The sequence below is a fragment of the Thermobia domestica genome, chromosome 15 (assembly GCF_964235325.1).
Source record: "Thermobia domestica chromosome 15, izTheDome1.hap1.1, whole genome shotgun sequence".
NCBI lineage: Eukaryota > Metazoa > Arthropoda > Insecta > Zygentoma > Lepismatidae > Thermobia > Thermobia domestica.
This window is the reverse complement of record NC_137468.1, coordinates 6,782,123-6,799,473: the sequence shown is the minus strand read 5'-3', so window position 1 is coordinate 6,799,473 and position 17,351 is coordinate 6,782,123. Positions and strand designations below refer to the sequence as shown.

Here is a 17,351-nt window from a genome sequence, read left to right as displayed (position 1 = left end):
GCCATACCACAAACTATTTTCTCACTAACATGCATTTTTGTGATAACAAAACCTAATTCAAACCAAAAATTCGGTCAAATGAAGGACTTTATGTACCCTGTATGTGGTATTATCCATGCGAGTAACCTGTTCCTCCCATGTTAGACTCTAGACTTTATTATACGTATTATATCCGATTACCTGTAGGAATTTATGGACTCTGTACATATTACCCATGTGAGTGACGTACCTCGGCCATTTGGACGTCTAGAGATTATTATCGATGATATTCAGGCACATGTAGAACTCTAGGTTGTCTGTACATATTGCGAATGAAGTGACGTTATCTCGCCCACCTTAAACGTCTAGACTTTATTATGTGTATTATTTGTATGACCTATGATTTTGTGTACACTGTGCATATTAGCAATGCTAGCGACGTATTAGACACCTAGACTTTAGTATGCGTATGATATTCGATCATTTGTAGGACTCTATGCATCCTGTACGTGTTACTCATGCTAGCGACGCGTTTCGCCCATATTAAATGGACTTTATTATCCGTATGATATTGTGATCGCAAGGACTCGTGAAGCCTGGGCTCTACGTGAATGATAGAACCGCTTTTACGTGCGATGCACCGGAAGAATTTGGTATGATTCGTGGAGCTGCCTTCCGAATGCATACTCGAGAAAAAGTGGAATAGCTGAAGTGCACCAATAACGTTGTCAAACTTAGGAGCACTTAAAGCACTTAAAGAATTATAGCAAGAATACCAACAATTAAGAGTCTCTATCACTGCGAAATTAAAATACCGCTAATTTTACAGTAATTATGTTATGTCTTCAAATAGATAAAAGATAATCGAAAAGTAAATCAAGACCTCCCTAGACGATGTTATTTTGCATGAGGTACCGTTATCACGAGTCACCTAGTAGCTTTTCGTTTGCTGTTATTTAGAAACGCGAAAATAAATGCCTATTTTCCAAATGGCTGAAAATCGAAAGCAGATAAATGAGTCGTGATAATGGTATCTCAAGCAAAATAATACTGTCTAGGGAGATCTTGTTCCACTTTTCAATTATCTTTTATCTATTTGAAGATATCGCATAATTACTGTAAAATTAGCGGTATTTTAATTTCGCAGTGATGAGTCCTCTTAATGGTAGCAATAATAATAGCAAAATATAAAACTACGACGAAAACAACAATAACAAAACGAAATTTAGCGGCAATCAGATAATGCTGCAGCCTCAGATGTTCTCCGTATAGCGCAAAAGACACTGGTAAAATTTCATGAGTGGGGGTTGACGACTGGGACATACCCTCGCGTTCTATTGGCTAAATGGTAAATCTTGGTCAAACATCCTGAGTCCTCGCGACAACTATAGAGACCTGTAACTATTGTAAAGTTTAGCTAGCTTGTTGTCTAAGAGCTCCCTGGTGGCTACATGTTTATCGTACGTGCACTTGGCGCTAAATGTCAGGTTCAATGAGGGGCGGATCCAGGGAGACGATCGGGGTAATCTCCCCTCCCCCAGAATAGGAAACTTTCTTATTTTATATATAAATGAAATCCATCCCAGAGTTTTGAGCTCATAAAAGTAGCTCTAAGCAGCAGTATCACAACCCACCGCCCCCCCCCCCAGAAGTCCGTCTTGGATCCGCCCCTGGGCTCGATTGCTGGCGGGAGCTCATGTTGTTCGGATTTCATGAAGCTGTAGATCCATGTCTCATACACCCTCGCTGCTGAAAGAGACGCTAAAACCTCAACTCAAACCAATTTCTTTGGATCAAATATTTTTCTGAAAATTTTGTTTTTGTAACCTCTCAGTTTTGTTCTTTGCATATCAGTGACCAACTTCCTTATTCATACAATACCACGAACCAAGTTACACTTTTAATTTATGTCAATATAAAAGTTTAAAATAATCTAGTACGTGATACAGCCTCTAGAAACTATTCTTAATTTCTAGATGCCCTTGTTAAAGGAAAATCTGCCACGGTCTGTGATCACATTTAAGTTGGTGAAGTACTTGAGATCCAATGTGGCTGCCGAACATAATCATTTTCCGCGGAGAAAGTTTTCCTTTTGGAAAACTTGTTTGACACCCCCTGCTGGGAGTTAGATGGAATTTCTCTTTTGCTGGCTTTTCCTGTCTTTCGGCAGTCTTAGTCTTGGTGGTGAAAGTGGTGACTGTGAAAAGAAAAACCGCCTTCCTTTCTCGTGGTTTAAAATTTGTACGAAACAAGATTCTGGTGGAGCGCTTAATCATAAGCAACTGGACGGATGAAAACCCACTTCAAAAGTACCAATGGATGCAGAGTTTTTTTTTTTTTTTCATATTATTATCGTTAGTATATTAAGCTTCTGTGTAGCCAAATCTTAAATTCATATATCTTGCTATACTGGTTTGATCCCGTTTGGAATATAGGATTTTCGGTCTTTACCCTTTATCTTAAAGCAATTGAGTAATTACACGAATGGAAAGATATGCTTCTATTAGGTTGGTGTGATTCAAATGTCCTTGTTTACATCCGTTGGAAAACCACCCTCTGTAACGCAACTAACTGATAGAATTAGGTTAGGCATATGTCATAACGAACTCTGTATGGGCCAATCCGTATGAAATCGGCCAATAATTGTTTTGGTTGCTTGACAATTTTTTATACATATTATTACTATATTAACTGGCAGCAGAAAAGTTTTTTTTTTTTTTTTTTTTTTAAAGTTTAATCCAGTCCGTTTCTGAGTGGCATTCATTTTTGTTACTTTAAGTGGCATGCCAATTAGTGACTTTGCAGACGTTAGCCTAAACTTATATATCTTAGGACAGGATTATTCAAACACATTGAAACAAACACTATTTTCTTCAACATTTTCTGTTCTTTAATTTTGTCTATTAGCATGAAAAGCCTTAATTGAATCCTAATATGTGAAAATCACTTCCTAAGTTTAGCAAGGAAATTTAACAAATTCTAGTATTTACAGCTGAAGTTTATAATAAAGGGATGAAACATAAATGTTGGTTTTTATTATAATTACATATTGTTCTAAAGTAACAAGAGTGATGCATGCTTCCTACTTTTTTTTTTAAAAAAAATGAAATTTCGTAATTTTTTGCAAAGTTTGAAGTAAGATATCTCCGGTGGAACATAGACCACCATTTTTTTTTTTAACAGAATATATATCTATATAAAAGAAAACTATAGTGAAAATTTCACTTTTGATGTTTGACTGTGAACGAAGTTACGAATTTTCAAAAATGGAATGATTGACGAATTTGTACCTTAATGAAATTTAAAAAAAAAAACTTCATCTTGTATAATAGTCATACTTTAATTGCTATTTCTATATATAAGAGATATACTCTTAAAATAAAAGGAAATCCATTACTCATCAGTACAAAAAACTCGTATTAACCTATTAATCTTTTTTTTTTTTTTTTTTTTTGCAAAATTTAAATGACTTTGCAATGCCGTGTACTTAATGACATTAAATTCATTGTCATGTGATTAGCTGTGTTAAACATCGGAATATTGTTATGCTATGAAAACACATGCAGATTTTGTCACAAAATAATTAAGAGCACATACCGTGAAACGTTAGACATGAATAGTTATCAATATTGAGAAAAAACCCATTTTATTTGTCAAATTACTGGTAATATACAGTATGTAGTGCATTTAAAAAACATCATTAAACTTAATATAAATGAAATATCTAAATTGTCCCTACACCAAACTAATTTTCTTTATTTACTTATTGATATGACATGATTGCCAGTAATTCAAAACCAGATCCCCAATAATCTGGAATTTACAGTGCTATCAAAATCGAAAGAAAACCCAATTAGGTGCGACATGAGAACTTTTGCTAAAGTAACACAAACACAAGACAATTAGACTTAGGAGCTCTCTCGTGGATAAGCAGTTAGCGTACACGCCTTTGGCGTGAGAGACCCGGGTTCGATACCCGGCGGGAGCTCATGTAGTTCGGATTCCACGTTAATTAGTAGATCCACGTCTTATATAGCCAAGCTGCTGGAAGGAACGCTAAACTAAAATCAACTCAACAATTAGACTTAGCCATACTTAGAAAAAGAAAAAGGGTTTTAACTTATGTTTAAAACACAAAATATGCTCACTCCGAATTAGATCCAGCAAACCATTCCGTAATTCTGACTAACAGCAAATTGACGAAGTTCAAACACAGAACACATTTAAGAATAAAGATAATTCCGTTATGTAAACCACAGTTTGCATACTCTTTCACCTGAAATTTTATTGTCACTATAAGCTAAGGGAAGAAAATTTACCTAATGTCCTTATTGCTATAATCTAAGGAAGGAAATTTACCTAATGTCCTTATCGCTATAATCTATGGGAGGGAAATTTACCAAATGTCCTTATCGCTATAAGCTAAGAAAGGAAAAATTATCTAATGTCCTATAACGCTATAAGCTAAGAGAGGAAAAATATTTAATATTTTTTATTGCTAAAAACTAGGGAAGGAAATTTACCTAATGTCCATTATCGCTATAAGCTATGGGAGGGAAACTTACTTAATGTCCTTACCGCTATAATCGAAGTGAGGAAGACTTACCTAATGTCCTTATTGGTATAAGCTAAGAGAGGGAAATGTACATAATGACATCACTATAAGCTAAGGGGGTAAAAGTTATTTAATGTCCTTATCGCTATAAGCTAAGGGAGAAAAACTTACCTAATGTCTTTATCGCTATAATCTAAGGAAGGAAAGTTACCTAATATCCTTATCGCTATAAGCTATGAGAGAAAAACTTACCAAATGTCGTTATCGCCATAAGCTAAGGGAACAAAATTTACCTAATATCTTAATTATTTGATACAAAAAGTAAGATATTAGGTAAGTTCCTTCCTTCAGCTTGTAGCGATAAATTATATTTTTTTACCGATATGCATTACCACAAGAGTCATTCATAATAATGAAAAAAGCTTATGCAAACACGTTAAAAATACATGATAAGGTAAATTAATAAATCAGAGATGATAGAAAAAAAAAACGATACCATAAGGACTGTAATTACGTAAATATAGCTATTGAAATGAAATACAAATACGATACACATTTGCAAATCAAATATTTCTTTTAATTATTTATTCAAATTTACAATTCCTTTGTGATATTAATTTTACAAACAAATGTACACTGAACAAATGTACCTGGATTTGAGTATTGATTTTGTTTATAATCTCCTTTGATCGTGGCTGACTTTTCACTTGTGATTTCGAAAGGCTCCTAATTAATTACAGATTAATTATCAGATATTGCATTACGCGAGTAAATATAGCGAATCCTTGTGATGATCAATATACTAATAGAGCCCTTCCTATTAACGCTAATGAACTTCTTAATAATAATAATACGCGGAAGTTGCAATTAGTTGGATGATCTCAGGGGATTCACATGCCATGACTCTTTTTCTTTTCAGACCCCTCTTCTTTTTAAGAGATTGATGCTTTTATTTAGATATTACAATCTTTTCGACTACACATTGTTGTACAGTAATACTTGTTAACTTCGCTTTTTCTCTAAGCTTCTCAATCGCCTACTTTGGCGTCATTTTTGTAGATTCTGTGGTTCTATTATAATTTAGGCATTAAAAACCTAGAAAATAGGCAGGCAAATAGGCACTTAAAATTTAAAATAGGCAGTAAAATAGGCACTAAAATGTAACTAGAAATAATGAAGATAAATACTCAATACAATTAAAACAATAGATTCAAGTCATAGATAATGTTCAAAGAACATAGAAATATACCTGTTTCTTAATATCTTCTTTTACTACATATAAAAAGGAAGCATGACATGCATATATAATGTAGTCTTATTTTGAAGAAAATGCATAGAATAGGCAACATTAGGCACTAAAGCAATTATTTAGGCAGAAAGGATCGACAGGCAAAATAAAATTCACTTAAATTGAAACTATAACCCCCATATAAACTATAAAACGTTGTTTTTGATCACATCTTTAATATTAAAGACTAGGCATTTTGCCTAACATACAACCTCTAATAACAATTATGGCCCAACAGGGCTCGATTCGTTCAATTTTATAGTTCTTTCACAGTTCTCTTTGAATTCAAAGTATTCCGATTCTGGTTTTCATGTAAGTTCCTCTATACAAGGTATTTCAAAACAACACTTCATTTTTTCATGTTTTCGGCAGCCTATAACTCCGAAATGACCGATTTCTGCACCCAAGCTGCTCTATAGGCCTATTTGTTGTCTTATCTTGGTGTCAGGGATCACAGCCCAAATGTTGTCGTTGTTGTTTTTAAATGTCCTGTATAATTTGTTAATCAGTTTATTTACTCCTAATCCGGGAGATGCTGCAAAATGATTAGTTCTTTAGTTACATTTAATAGTACTATTTTTTATTGGTGTTCCTATGACAACATGTGAAATAAATATCACTAACTAAACGTGTTATTTTAAAGTTGTTTGTTCGATCCCAGCCCCCGCCAAGTGAAATTTGTGGTGGACAAACACCGTGTACGTGGATTTTCTCGGGGTTCTCCCGATTCCTCCAACTTTCTTCATTCCACCATTTCATTCATTACTCATCATCACCGTCTCCTTTAGCCTAACCGGCATAACCGTGGGACGTTAAACTTAAAGATTTCATTTCATTTCATTTAAAGTAGTTTGATAACACTAGTTAACAAAGGTTTTGTTACATAAAAGGAAATACCTGTTCTTAAAGGAACTTTTTGCGCTGAATTCGAATATGCACTCGGTTTTTCTCCATCACGTACGATTTTCCCGTAACAGAGGGTTTTGCGGGAAAATCCCTCAAAAATTTCCCTTTTCGTTTATTTTACACCCCAAGATCTTGTCCCCTTGCATATACTAACATAGAAATTATACCTAAGTATACTTTGATTCATATTTAACAAACCCTCCAAGTTTCGTAATAATCGCTTTATTCTTTCTAGAGAAATAAATATGTTTGTATGTATACTGTGTGTACTGTTTATTGCACCTTATAGTAATGCTTTCAGATCTCTTAAGTTGAAGTAAAACGTTTTGCTTTATTACCACAAACACATATATAAAATATAATACAATATAATTTACAAGTGTGACAATTTACAATAAACAATAATACAAATGTACCAAAAGGTCATGAAAAGACAATCAAAACTATCACAATATATGAAACTTCCATTGGGTTACAAAAACGTACACTACTTCCTTCTTTTGTAAGAAATGTTGCATTCTCTAACAAGACCCCAACAATAGTCCCCCGTCATTGAAGGATCCCATCGTCCCTGGTACCTTTTCTCCAATGCCATTATATCTTGGTGGAATCTTTCCCCCTGTTCGTCGCTGAGAGCACCTAGGTTAGCAGGAAAGAAGCTGAGGTGGGAGTGCAAAAAGTGGATTTTTAAAGACATCCTACAACCCAACTCTTTGTATTTCTGTATCATGTCCTGTACGATTTCTGTGTAACTCTCAGCTTTGTTATTGCCCAGAAAGTTGCGCACAATACACTTAAATGCTGTCCAGGCAGCTAGCTCAGCACTGTTTAACTTGCTGTCAAAGTATCATCAAGCATTAATTTCCTAATTTGGGGACCAATAAACACTCCCGCTGAAATCTTAGCATCACTCAGGTTAGGGAACTTATCTCGCAAATACTTGAAACCTTCACCAGATGTGTCCATGGTTTTGACAAAGTTTTTCATAAGTCCTAACTTGATATGAAGTGGCGGTAGTAATATCTTATTAGGATCTACCAAAGGAGCGTATTTGACGTTGCATTCTCCAGGTACGTAATTCACTCTAGGTTCCCATTCCTTCACTTCATAATGTTTGTCATCAGCTCGGCTATCCCATAAACATAAAAAACATTGGTACTTCGTGTAACCACACTGCAGTCCTAATAAAATACCAACTACCTTGGAGAATTGTATATATATGTATTAAGATATACATATACTGTACGTTTTAAAAAAATATACGTTGGAAGTACATTCTATTTTTATACACGTTTCTAATTTACAGAGAGCAATACAAGTGTGTTGTTGACTATTGTAAATATTTATTTTTATGTCTGTGTTTGTAGTAATAAAGCAAATCGTTTTTACCCCAACTCAGGAGATCTGAAAGCATTACTATCAGGTGCAATAAACAGTGCACACAGTATACATACAAATATATTTATTTCTCTAGAAAGAACAAAGCGATTTTTACGAAACTTTTAGGGTTTATTAAATATAAATCAAGGTATACTTAGGTATAATTTCTATGTTACTATATGTAAGGGGACAGGAGCTAGGGGAATAAAATATCTGAAAAAGGGAAATTTTTGAGGGAATTTCCCGAAAATCCCTCTGTTAGGGAAAACTGTACGTGATGCAGAGAAACCGAGTGCATATTCGAATTCAGCGCAAAAAGTTCCTTAAAGATCAGGTGATTTTTCTCATGTAACAAACAAAAAGTTTAAATTTGTTAACTAGTGTAATTATTTTTGTGTGATGTGTCTCATGGAGGGTATTACATCGATTTGCCAGAAAACATTATTTAATATGGTCAAAGTACCTAACACAAAGGTAAAAGCAGATTTATTCGTGAAATACGAGACTCAGATAATGAATTTTTGTAACAGACTTGCGGTTGGATTTCTGCTTTGATATTAGTATTTAAATAAATAAATAAAATCAATAAATGGTGAATTCGAGATTTTACTTAAGATATTGTGTGTGTAAGTGGTGAGTTTTGTATGTTTATTTCTACCGTTTTTTTAAACCGTGATTAACTTGAATTGTCATTCTATTTTTAAGTGTGGGAGACCCGGGTTCGATTCCCGACTGGAGCTCTTGTAGTTCGGATTAGCTGTAGGCTCACGTCTCATATAGCGTTGTTGCTGAAAGGGGTGCTAAACTAAAACAATCATTCATTCATTCCATTTTTGGAACCTAATTATTAATAATCAAACCAATTTGGAACATAATAACGCATATGTTTTCTTTGTGTGAATGCAGGATCTTTGCCGAGCAAGAATGGCGAGCAAAACCCAGGAGAAGCCCGAGCCTATCCACGTGGCCCAGAGGATAGCCAGTTTGTCCCGTGAGTCTGAGGGCTCCAACAACAGTCCATCCTCTCGATCCAGCACTTCCTCTTGGTATGTGGATTGTATCATTATTCTTCATTAGTGTATTTTACTTGTTAACCTTTCTGATGAGTAATGTTTTGCGTATAAACAATAATTATAGCAAGTCTTTAAATATCGAAATCAACAATTATCAGTTGAGAAATGTTCTTAATTTCAACGTATTAAAAGATCTTTAGCTCTTGGAAGAAAGATACATAAAATAGTTTCTTTTCTTCTCGTTGCACAGTTGAAGAGAGGAAAACTGTTGTAAAATCAAACCAAAATAATCACATATCGTTTCCTTTGTCAGATTACATTGATCTATAAGAACCTACTAGAACAAAAATGCTCGTTTGTTGAAATCTTTTTAACTTTTTTCTCTTTTCTTTGAAAATGAAACGCGCTTAGTCTTTCCAGCCTTAGAACAAAGTTGAAGTAAACAAAGCGAAATGTATTACTCCGCGGCTCACACGTGCTTCGGCAGTGAGAGACGTGAACAGCAAAATTGTCTGCTAGCTTAATGTCGCATAATTTGCAAAGTGTAAGGCTATGGTTGGTTGGTAAATAATAAACGCACTGACACTGACTAATGTTGGAAATATGCATTCTCTTAAAGCGTTATATAAACGAGATTGTCTTTGTTCCTGTTATCCTCTTTTGTGTTTTATAGCATGAGACGAAGATGGATTATTGTCACTCATCGTCAATATGAAACTGCATTCTACAACAGTGATGCCAATTCCTTCAGAGCCGTTTTCCCTTCACAAGCTTCAGAATTACCCTTTTCCGGACAAAATTTCCCTTCATCCAAAACGTTCAAGTACTGTATTTAGTAAACGTATTTTTAATCGTTTTCGCCCACCCCCTCACCGCAATCTTATAAGCACATACAAGCAGATATCTGACAGCCTTCCTTTGAGCTTACGAAGAATTTGAACTTGATTTGTTGTTTAGGTATCTAAGGCGTTACTATAGAGGAGGGGAAAGGATATGGAAAGGTGTAGGCCAGAACCTATGTTAAAGGTGCAATCTCTGCATTTGCCTGGTGTGATTGAGGAAAAACCCTATAAATACCTCGGTCAGGACGGACAACCTAAATAAATCATAAAAAATATAAAATAAATATTATTTAACTTTAATTTTTATTATAGATATCATGATAGATTTTAATATTAATGTAACCTAAGGTACAAAGAAATTATTAAGTATATATTTGGTATGTACTTACTTAAGAACAGCACTCCCATATTTACTGAAACGAATACGAACAGTTACAAAGAAAACTCTAGTTGCTATTGTCTTTGGCTGTACATGAGGAATGTTCGTAAGCACAATACAAAGTTTAGAGATGCGGAATTCTTAAGAATTAATAATTCCGTGCGCACAGTCACCAGAAAATTTGCAAAGTTACACAAACACACATACACTAATGACCGAGTATTCGCCCATATATACATATTTACATTCACGACACGCAGATTTTCTTCTCTTACATTGATTAATCCTCTTCAGAATCAATTTTCTAGTTGGGAAAAACATCTTCTGATTGGGAAAACCAAACTGTTATAATAGTTGGAGTGATAATTTAATTGAGAAATATTTAATCTTATTGCATTGCATTTAATTCAACAATGGGAAGATTAATTTTCATAAAAGATTTTAAATAAGCATTGTTGTAATGTTTCGAATTTAACTGAATATGTTGATCGATGTGTAATGTTGATAAATATTAACGAATGCAAAGCAAGATAACTTGTGAGAATTTATGTGAAATATGTGCAACGGATTGTGTTTGGAACAAATAGGATGTTGAATTTATACTGAATTTTAATGAGATTAATTAGATACGTAAATACATTCAATCTATAAATGGTTGAAGAGAGGTTCAAATCTCCCTGCAATATTGAGATATTACAAGCAATTTCCCTTTTCCCCTTTTCTCTAAAATTTACTCAAAATTTCCCTGCGCCAAGGGAAATTTCCCTTCAATTGGCATCACTGTTCTACAATTTCAAATGAGTGGGGTTGGCGAGCGAACGCATACGCATGCGCAGTAAATACTATATGTCCAAATACGGATGAGGTTGAAATAAAGCTACATCTGTTGTTAAATATTACATTTACTGCGCTTCTTATCACAAAATAAAGGATAAATTCAGATATTTTTTGTTCAAATTAATATTTTAGTAGGGATTTTATTGCGGAAGGATACTAGTGCAATGAGACCAACATCCAATCACTAGTCATCAACCCACTGGTAGTCAGGTGGGTTTGTTTACATCTACTTTTTTCTAAGGCTGGAAAGAGTAGATACTGAATACATGTATTGCGTCATTATTTCACTTCCGTGAGTTTGTTACTACCAATTCAATACATTCATACTTTGCCTAACTATTCGATGAGTGCATACCATCTATTCAATTAGTGTATTCTATTATCTATTCAATATTTATCTATCCAATGAAATTACTCGGTAACCATTCAATGAAATTACCAAGTATATACAGCTATTCAATGAAATTACTCAGTATATATACCTATTCAATGAAATTAGTCAATACATACACCTACCTATTCAATGAAATTACTTAGTATGTATATCTATTCAATGAAATTACTCAGTATATGCACCTATTCAATGAAATTACTCAGTATGTATATCTATTCAATGAAATTACTCATTATATACACCTATTCAATGAAATTACTCTATACATACACCTATTCAATGAAATTACTCAAGACATATACCTATTCAGCGTAATTACACACCATACCCATTTACTCAATGAGTTGACTCTAAATTTCTACTTGTTCAATGAATTTATTCCTTTACCACTTATTCAATGAGTTTGCGTAAATGAGTTCACTTTACTTACCTGTCTATTTCTTGTAAAATTAATTGACGTAAATCCACGCATTCAAAATGTTCACCTTATTTCTCTATCAAACTGTTGAAGTTACACTCTATACCCTACTATTCAATGAAATTACTGCATATAATCAACCTGTTCATCTATCAACCGTTTATCAACCTGTTCAATGAACCCACTCTGTTTATCATTTTTCAATGAGTTCACTTTCAGAATATATTCAATAACGACATTCTGCCAACGAGTTGATTGTTTATCATATATTCAATAATTCTGTTTATTGCGTAAATTCTCTATTTATCTATTCAATGTGTTCAATTTGCTTACTTATTTATTAAATGAGTTGCTGTTCGCCTGTTTATTCAATGTGTTCACTTTGTTTACTTATCTATTACATGAGTTGCTGTTCGCCTGCTTATTCAATGTGTTTACTTTGTTTACTTATCTATTAAATGAGTTGTTGTTCGCTTGCTTATTCAATGTGTTTACTTTGTTTACTTATCTATTAAATGAGTTGCTGTTCACCTGCTTATTCAATGTGTTCGCTTTGTTTACTTATCTATTAAATGACTTGCTGTTCGCCTGCTTATTCAATGTGTTCACTTTGTTTACTTATCTATTAAATGAGTTTATGTACGCCTGCTTATTCAATGTGTTCACTTTGTTTACTTATCTATTAAATGAGTTTATGTACGCCTGCTTATTCAATTTGTTCAGTTTGTTCACTTATCTATTAAATGAGTTGCTGTTCGCCTGCTTATTCAACGTGTTCATTTTGTTTACTTGTCTATTAAATGAGTTGCTGTTCGCTTGCTTATTCAATGTGTTCACTTTGTTTACTTATCTATTAAATGAGTTTATGTTCGCCTGCTTATTCAATGTGTTCATTTTGTTTACTTGTCTATTAAATGAGTTTATGTTCGCCTGCTTATTCAATGTGTTCACTTTGTTTACTTATCTATTAAATAAGTTGCTGTTCGCTTGCCTATTCAATGAGTTCTCTCTGTTTATTCACTCAATAACACTTTAAGCACCATGTACATATATTTTTATGGATATTTGGTCCATTACTGGAAGCCATGTTCATATATGTTATGAGTGCGTTGCTATACTTCAGCGCTATATTTCAGGGCAGTAAATAATGCCATTGCGCGGGGCGGCAAATTACCTAGAGCCGTCCCTGATTCTAAATATTAGTTAATCCCTAAAGGAATCGGAAGAGATAAGTATTAGTCACTCACGGTAATAAGACCGGCAATGGTGTATAGTAGTGAAACCTGGGCAATCACAAGCGCCCAGGAAAAGATGAAAATAACGGAAATGAGGATATGAAGAATATGGATCTGTGGTTTGGTGAGGAAAGATAGAACAAGGAAAGATTATATATATAAGAAAGAGGGAACCGTTGAATAAAAAGTTTTAAGAATTGAGGCTTATGTGGCTGGAACATGTAGAAAGAAGAAACGACGATTATGTGAGAAACTTAAAGTACCAGGAAAAAGGAAGAGAAGACGACCCAAGATAAGATGAAAGAACAAGGTAAAAGATAGTTTGAGGAAGAGGGAAGTAGAAAAGAACGCCCAGTATAGAAGAAAATGGAGGAAAAGAATTAAAGACGGAAACGACGACCGAATATAAACATAGGAAAAGGCGGAGACAAAGAAGAAGAGGGCGAAGAATTGAAAGAGAGGATAGAGTACTAATCTTGCCAATAATGCTAGCAGCTCATTTATTATGCTGTAATGGAAGGGTGGTTAAGATGTGGACCGCAATATACTAATCTATACGCAAGTCGTTAAAAGTAGTTCGTGGTAGTCTGCATCGATCATTATTACTGTTTTAAGGCTGTCTGTAAGTGACCAGTGAGTAATTAAGAAGATCGCCAATGATTTGTAAAATGACAAGAATTTTAGAAATGATCAAAAAATGGATCAAAAGATTGCGATCTTGGCCAAGAGTTTTAGAAATGATCCAGAAAAATGCATCAAAAGATTGCGATCTTGTCCAATAATTAGTTTTTGGATCAGGGGCCACAATTTTTTTTAACGGTCCCTAAATCAAATTTTCGTATTTTCTACAGAATAAGCACATCACACTGTGTTAAGTGATAGTTTGAGTTTGGCTACACTATATGTAGTTCTTGAGATATAGGGCCTACAAGAAAATTTTTGATTGAAATATATTGGATCTTGGATCAGGGTCCACAAAATTTTTTAACCTCTCCTAAATCGAGTTTTCGTATTTTCTACGGAATAAGCATATCAAGTTAAGTGATAGTTCAGGTTTGGCTACAGTATATGTAGTTCTCCAGACATAAAGCCTACAAAAAAAAATTTGATTGAATGAAATATATTGGATCTTTTGATCCAAAAAGTAGCTCTCAAGCCTTGAAAGGTTGACCACTATTGGGTAATAAATATGAAACGTACAGAAACAAAAATCCCAAAATCCCCTCACTCCACTTAACTCTTACCTATACGCGAAAGTTTTAGTTATGATCAGGAGGGAAAAAATTGTTTCTTTACTGCTCACAGAAATACTGGCCCTATTTATTTCTGTTCCATTGCTCTCAGTATTTAAAAGAAACGAAGTACAATAAATAAAAAAGAAATAGCTATTCATGATTTTTCCCTTTTAGCATTCATTTCTGCGTGATGGAAGGATAAACAGAGTTATCTGAACTGAATCCAGAGAACCAGATGGATGAGATTCTGTGGGTTTGAGATTATGTCTTCCTTTTTTTCTCTCTCTGGAATTGGGTTTGGGTTTAAAGAAAAAAAAAAGAAATATATCTATAGCATAATATTTAAAAAAAAAAAAGATTTGAATGTATCATGTATATATACATTCAAGTCTTTTTTTTTTTTTTTTTTTTTTTAGGTTTAACAGGAACAGAACATTGATTTTTCTCCCACAATCGTCCTTTTACACTGAAAGGAAAATTCAAGTGTTGCGGGGAAGGATTCTTTTCTGAATAGCCACCTCCACCTTCCTTCAAAGAAGAAGAAAAAAAAGATTCACTTAAATCTGAAACAGATAAGATTATTCCGGAAAACGAATAAAAAGCAATGCTGCGTTTGATCTCTCTTCGATCAAGATTTTTCCTTTAGATTTTTTTCTGTTGCTTCCTGGGTCTTTCACAAAGGACTATCTCCTTTTGTCAACCGAAAGAGCTTTGGACACGATAATCACTTTGCCATAAGGAGTTAACAGGATACATATTATCTCTTACAACCTTCGGAAAGGAAAGGAAAAAAAAAAAAGGGGGAAAGTATGAAAATTCAAACATCAATCAAATCAAAACGTGAGGAAACTTAGGGAAAAAATTATCAGTATTGCTATAGTACTTTTTGAATTGAAAACTGATCTGAATTGAGACAACTTACACAATTCCGATCTTCTTTTGTTATTAGTAACAATTTTATTAAATTTGTGACTGTACAAAGTATTGTGTTATTCTATTTTATCAATAGTTGTCATCACATCTCTTTCCCTTTATAAAAGTCAGTAAAATTCCACTTTTTTCTTTTTAAAACTATTGTTAAAGAGAGGTAATACTAAAACGTAGAGATAATACTAAACCTAGAAACCTTATGCAGAGTCGTTTTGCATATGATTAGCGTAGTACTAAGAGTTTGACTAAAACATGGTTATCAGAAGTATATTCAGAATCTCTGACTAAAGCTTAAACACACATTGTACAGGGTTTTCATAAAGTCTGGACGGATTTAATTCGCTTATAATTTACATAAAAATGCTCATATTGAAATCAAATAAAGTGCAAACGGTAGCGGAAGGATTAAATTTTTACCTGTAATCTGCACCAGCTCAGTTCATTCACCGCCACACCTCCAATTGGGCGTCATTTACGTCCACACATTCGCGTAGGCGGCGCTGGAGTCCACTCACAGCGTTCCGCCGTGTTTGATCTGAAATGCCAGCCACAGACGCCCTGATTTTGTCCTTTAAGTTCTCCAAACCACTTGGCTTCTTTGCATAAACTTCCGTTTTCACATGACCCCAAAGCCAGAAGTCGCATTGAAACAACAATGAAAACAACAATGGATGGAATTTGGTAAGAAACTGACCCTTGCTCTCCCTCTCCCTCTCTCAACGTGTTCAGAGTTGCCGCTTATCTAACAGTGTTGCTAACTTAAAATTTAATCCTTCCGCTACCGTTTGCACTTTATTTGATTTCATTATGAGCATTTTTATGAAAATTATAAGCAAATTAAATCCGTCCAGACTTTATGAAAACCCTGTATTTTAAACTATAATATGTTACAGGTTCGATATCTTCTATATCCTTCATCAGACACTGTCACAGATAGTGTCTGATGAAGGATATAGTAGATATCCGAAACTGTAGCACATTATAGTTTAAAATACAGTGTGTGTTGAAGCTTTAGTCAGTATTTCTTTTGTTCAATATCCAATTCAAAGCCATGGAAAGGTTATTTCAGAAGCTCTGATTAACACGTAGTAGTTGACTAAGTTAATCACATGTGACTACTTAATTTGCACATGGTACCCTTGTTTAACCACAGGAAACTTATACTATAAGAATACAAAGGCAAATAATTACCTGTTTGTCTGGCTTTCTTTATTTCCTTTCACCTCACCGGGTGAATTAACTATGAAGCAGTGAGTCCTTTACAATAGCATAACTATTTCTTCAAAGTGAACAGTGAGAGATGAGTAGAAAATTTCCAGTTTTCTGAGGGATACGTACAACTGATCGATAAATTATCTTCTCTCAAAATTAGAACAAAATCCGTCTAATATTAATTGACTTTCACTCATTCTTGTCATAAACACATCCCTCAGAAATAAATAAATTGACTATAATCCGATTTTGAAAACTATTTATAAGTTGTTCTGATGTCAAACCACAAAGAAAACATTTCAAATTTCGTATTTCACATATTTTAATTTTTACAGACTACGTATGCACACGTCTAGATTTCCGTAGTTGCCACATTTATTTTTCTCACCCGATGTATTGAGGTTATATATTAGTTAATCATACCAAAATCAACTTATTAGCGAACTCCAAGCAGACTCTGAATTAAAAAAAAAAAAAAAAAAAAAAGACTTTTAATACCGCCCAGAGACTGTAACATTCTAAAATATGGGAACTATAGTACTATTCAGCTGAGAAACATGTCACAATTTGGTACCTCAGAAACTAGAACCATCATGTCTCCTGATATTTGACCTAGACAAAGTCTTTGATAGTATGTTTCACTGTGGGTTAATTTATAAATTCCATCTCATTCTAGTATTATTCTCTTCATACACAGCCTTCTTCACAATGGAACTAATACATTAACTACAACTTATTCTGTTCCATT

At 33.9% G+C, this 17,351-nt stretch overlaps 1 protein-coding gene across 2 annotated transcripts in view; it reads left to right on the top strand.

Annotated features, from left to right (window-relative positions):
* Nucleotides 1-17,351, top strand: part of IA-2 (tyrosine phosphatase IA-2) — a 775,584-nt gene that overhangs the window by 653,569 nt on the left and 104,664 nt on the right. For both annotated transcript variants that reach the window (XM_081741273.1, XM_081741272.1), the window contains exon 20: nt 9,015-9,154. In XM_081741273.1, the coding sequence (XP_081597399.1) occupies nt 9,015-9,154 (140 nt within the window). The remainder of the gene's footprint in view (nt 1-9,014; nt 9,155-17,351) is intronic.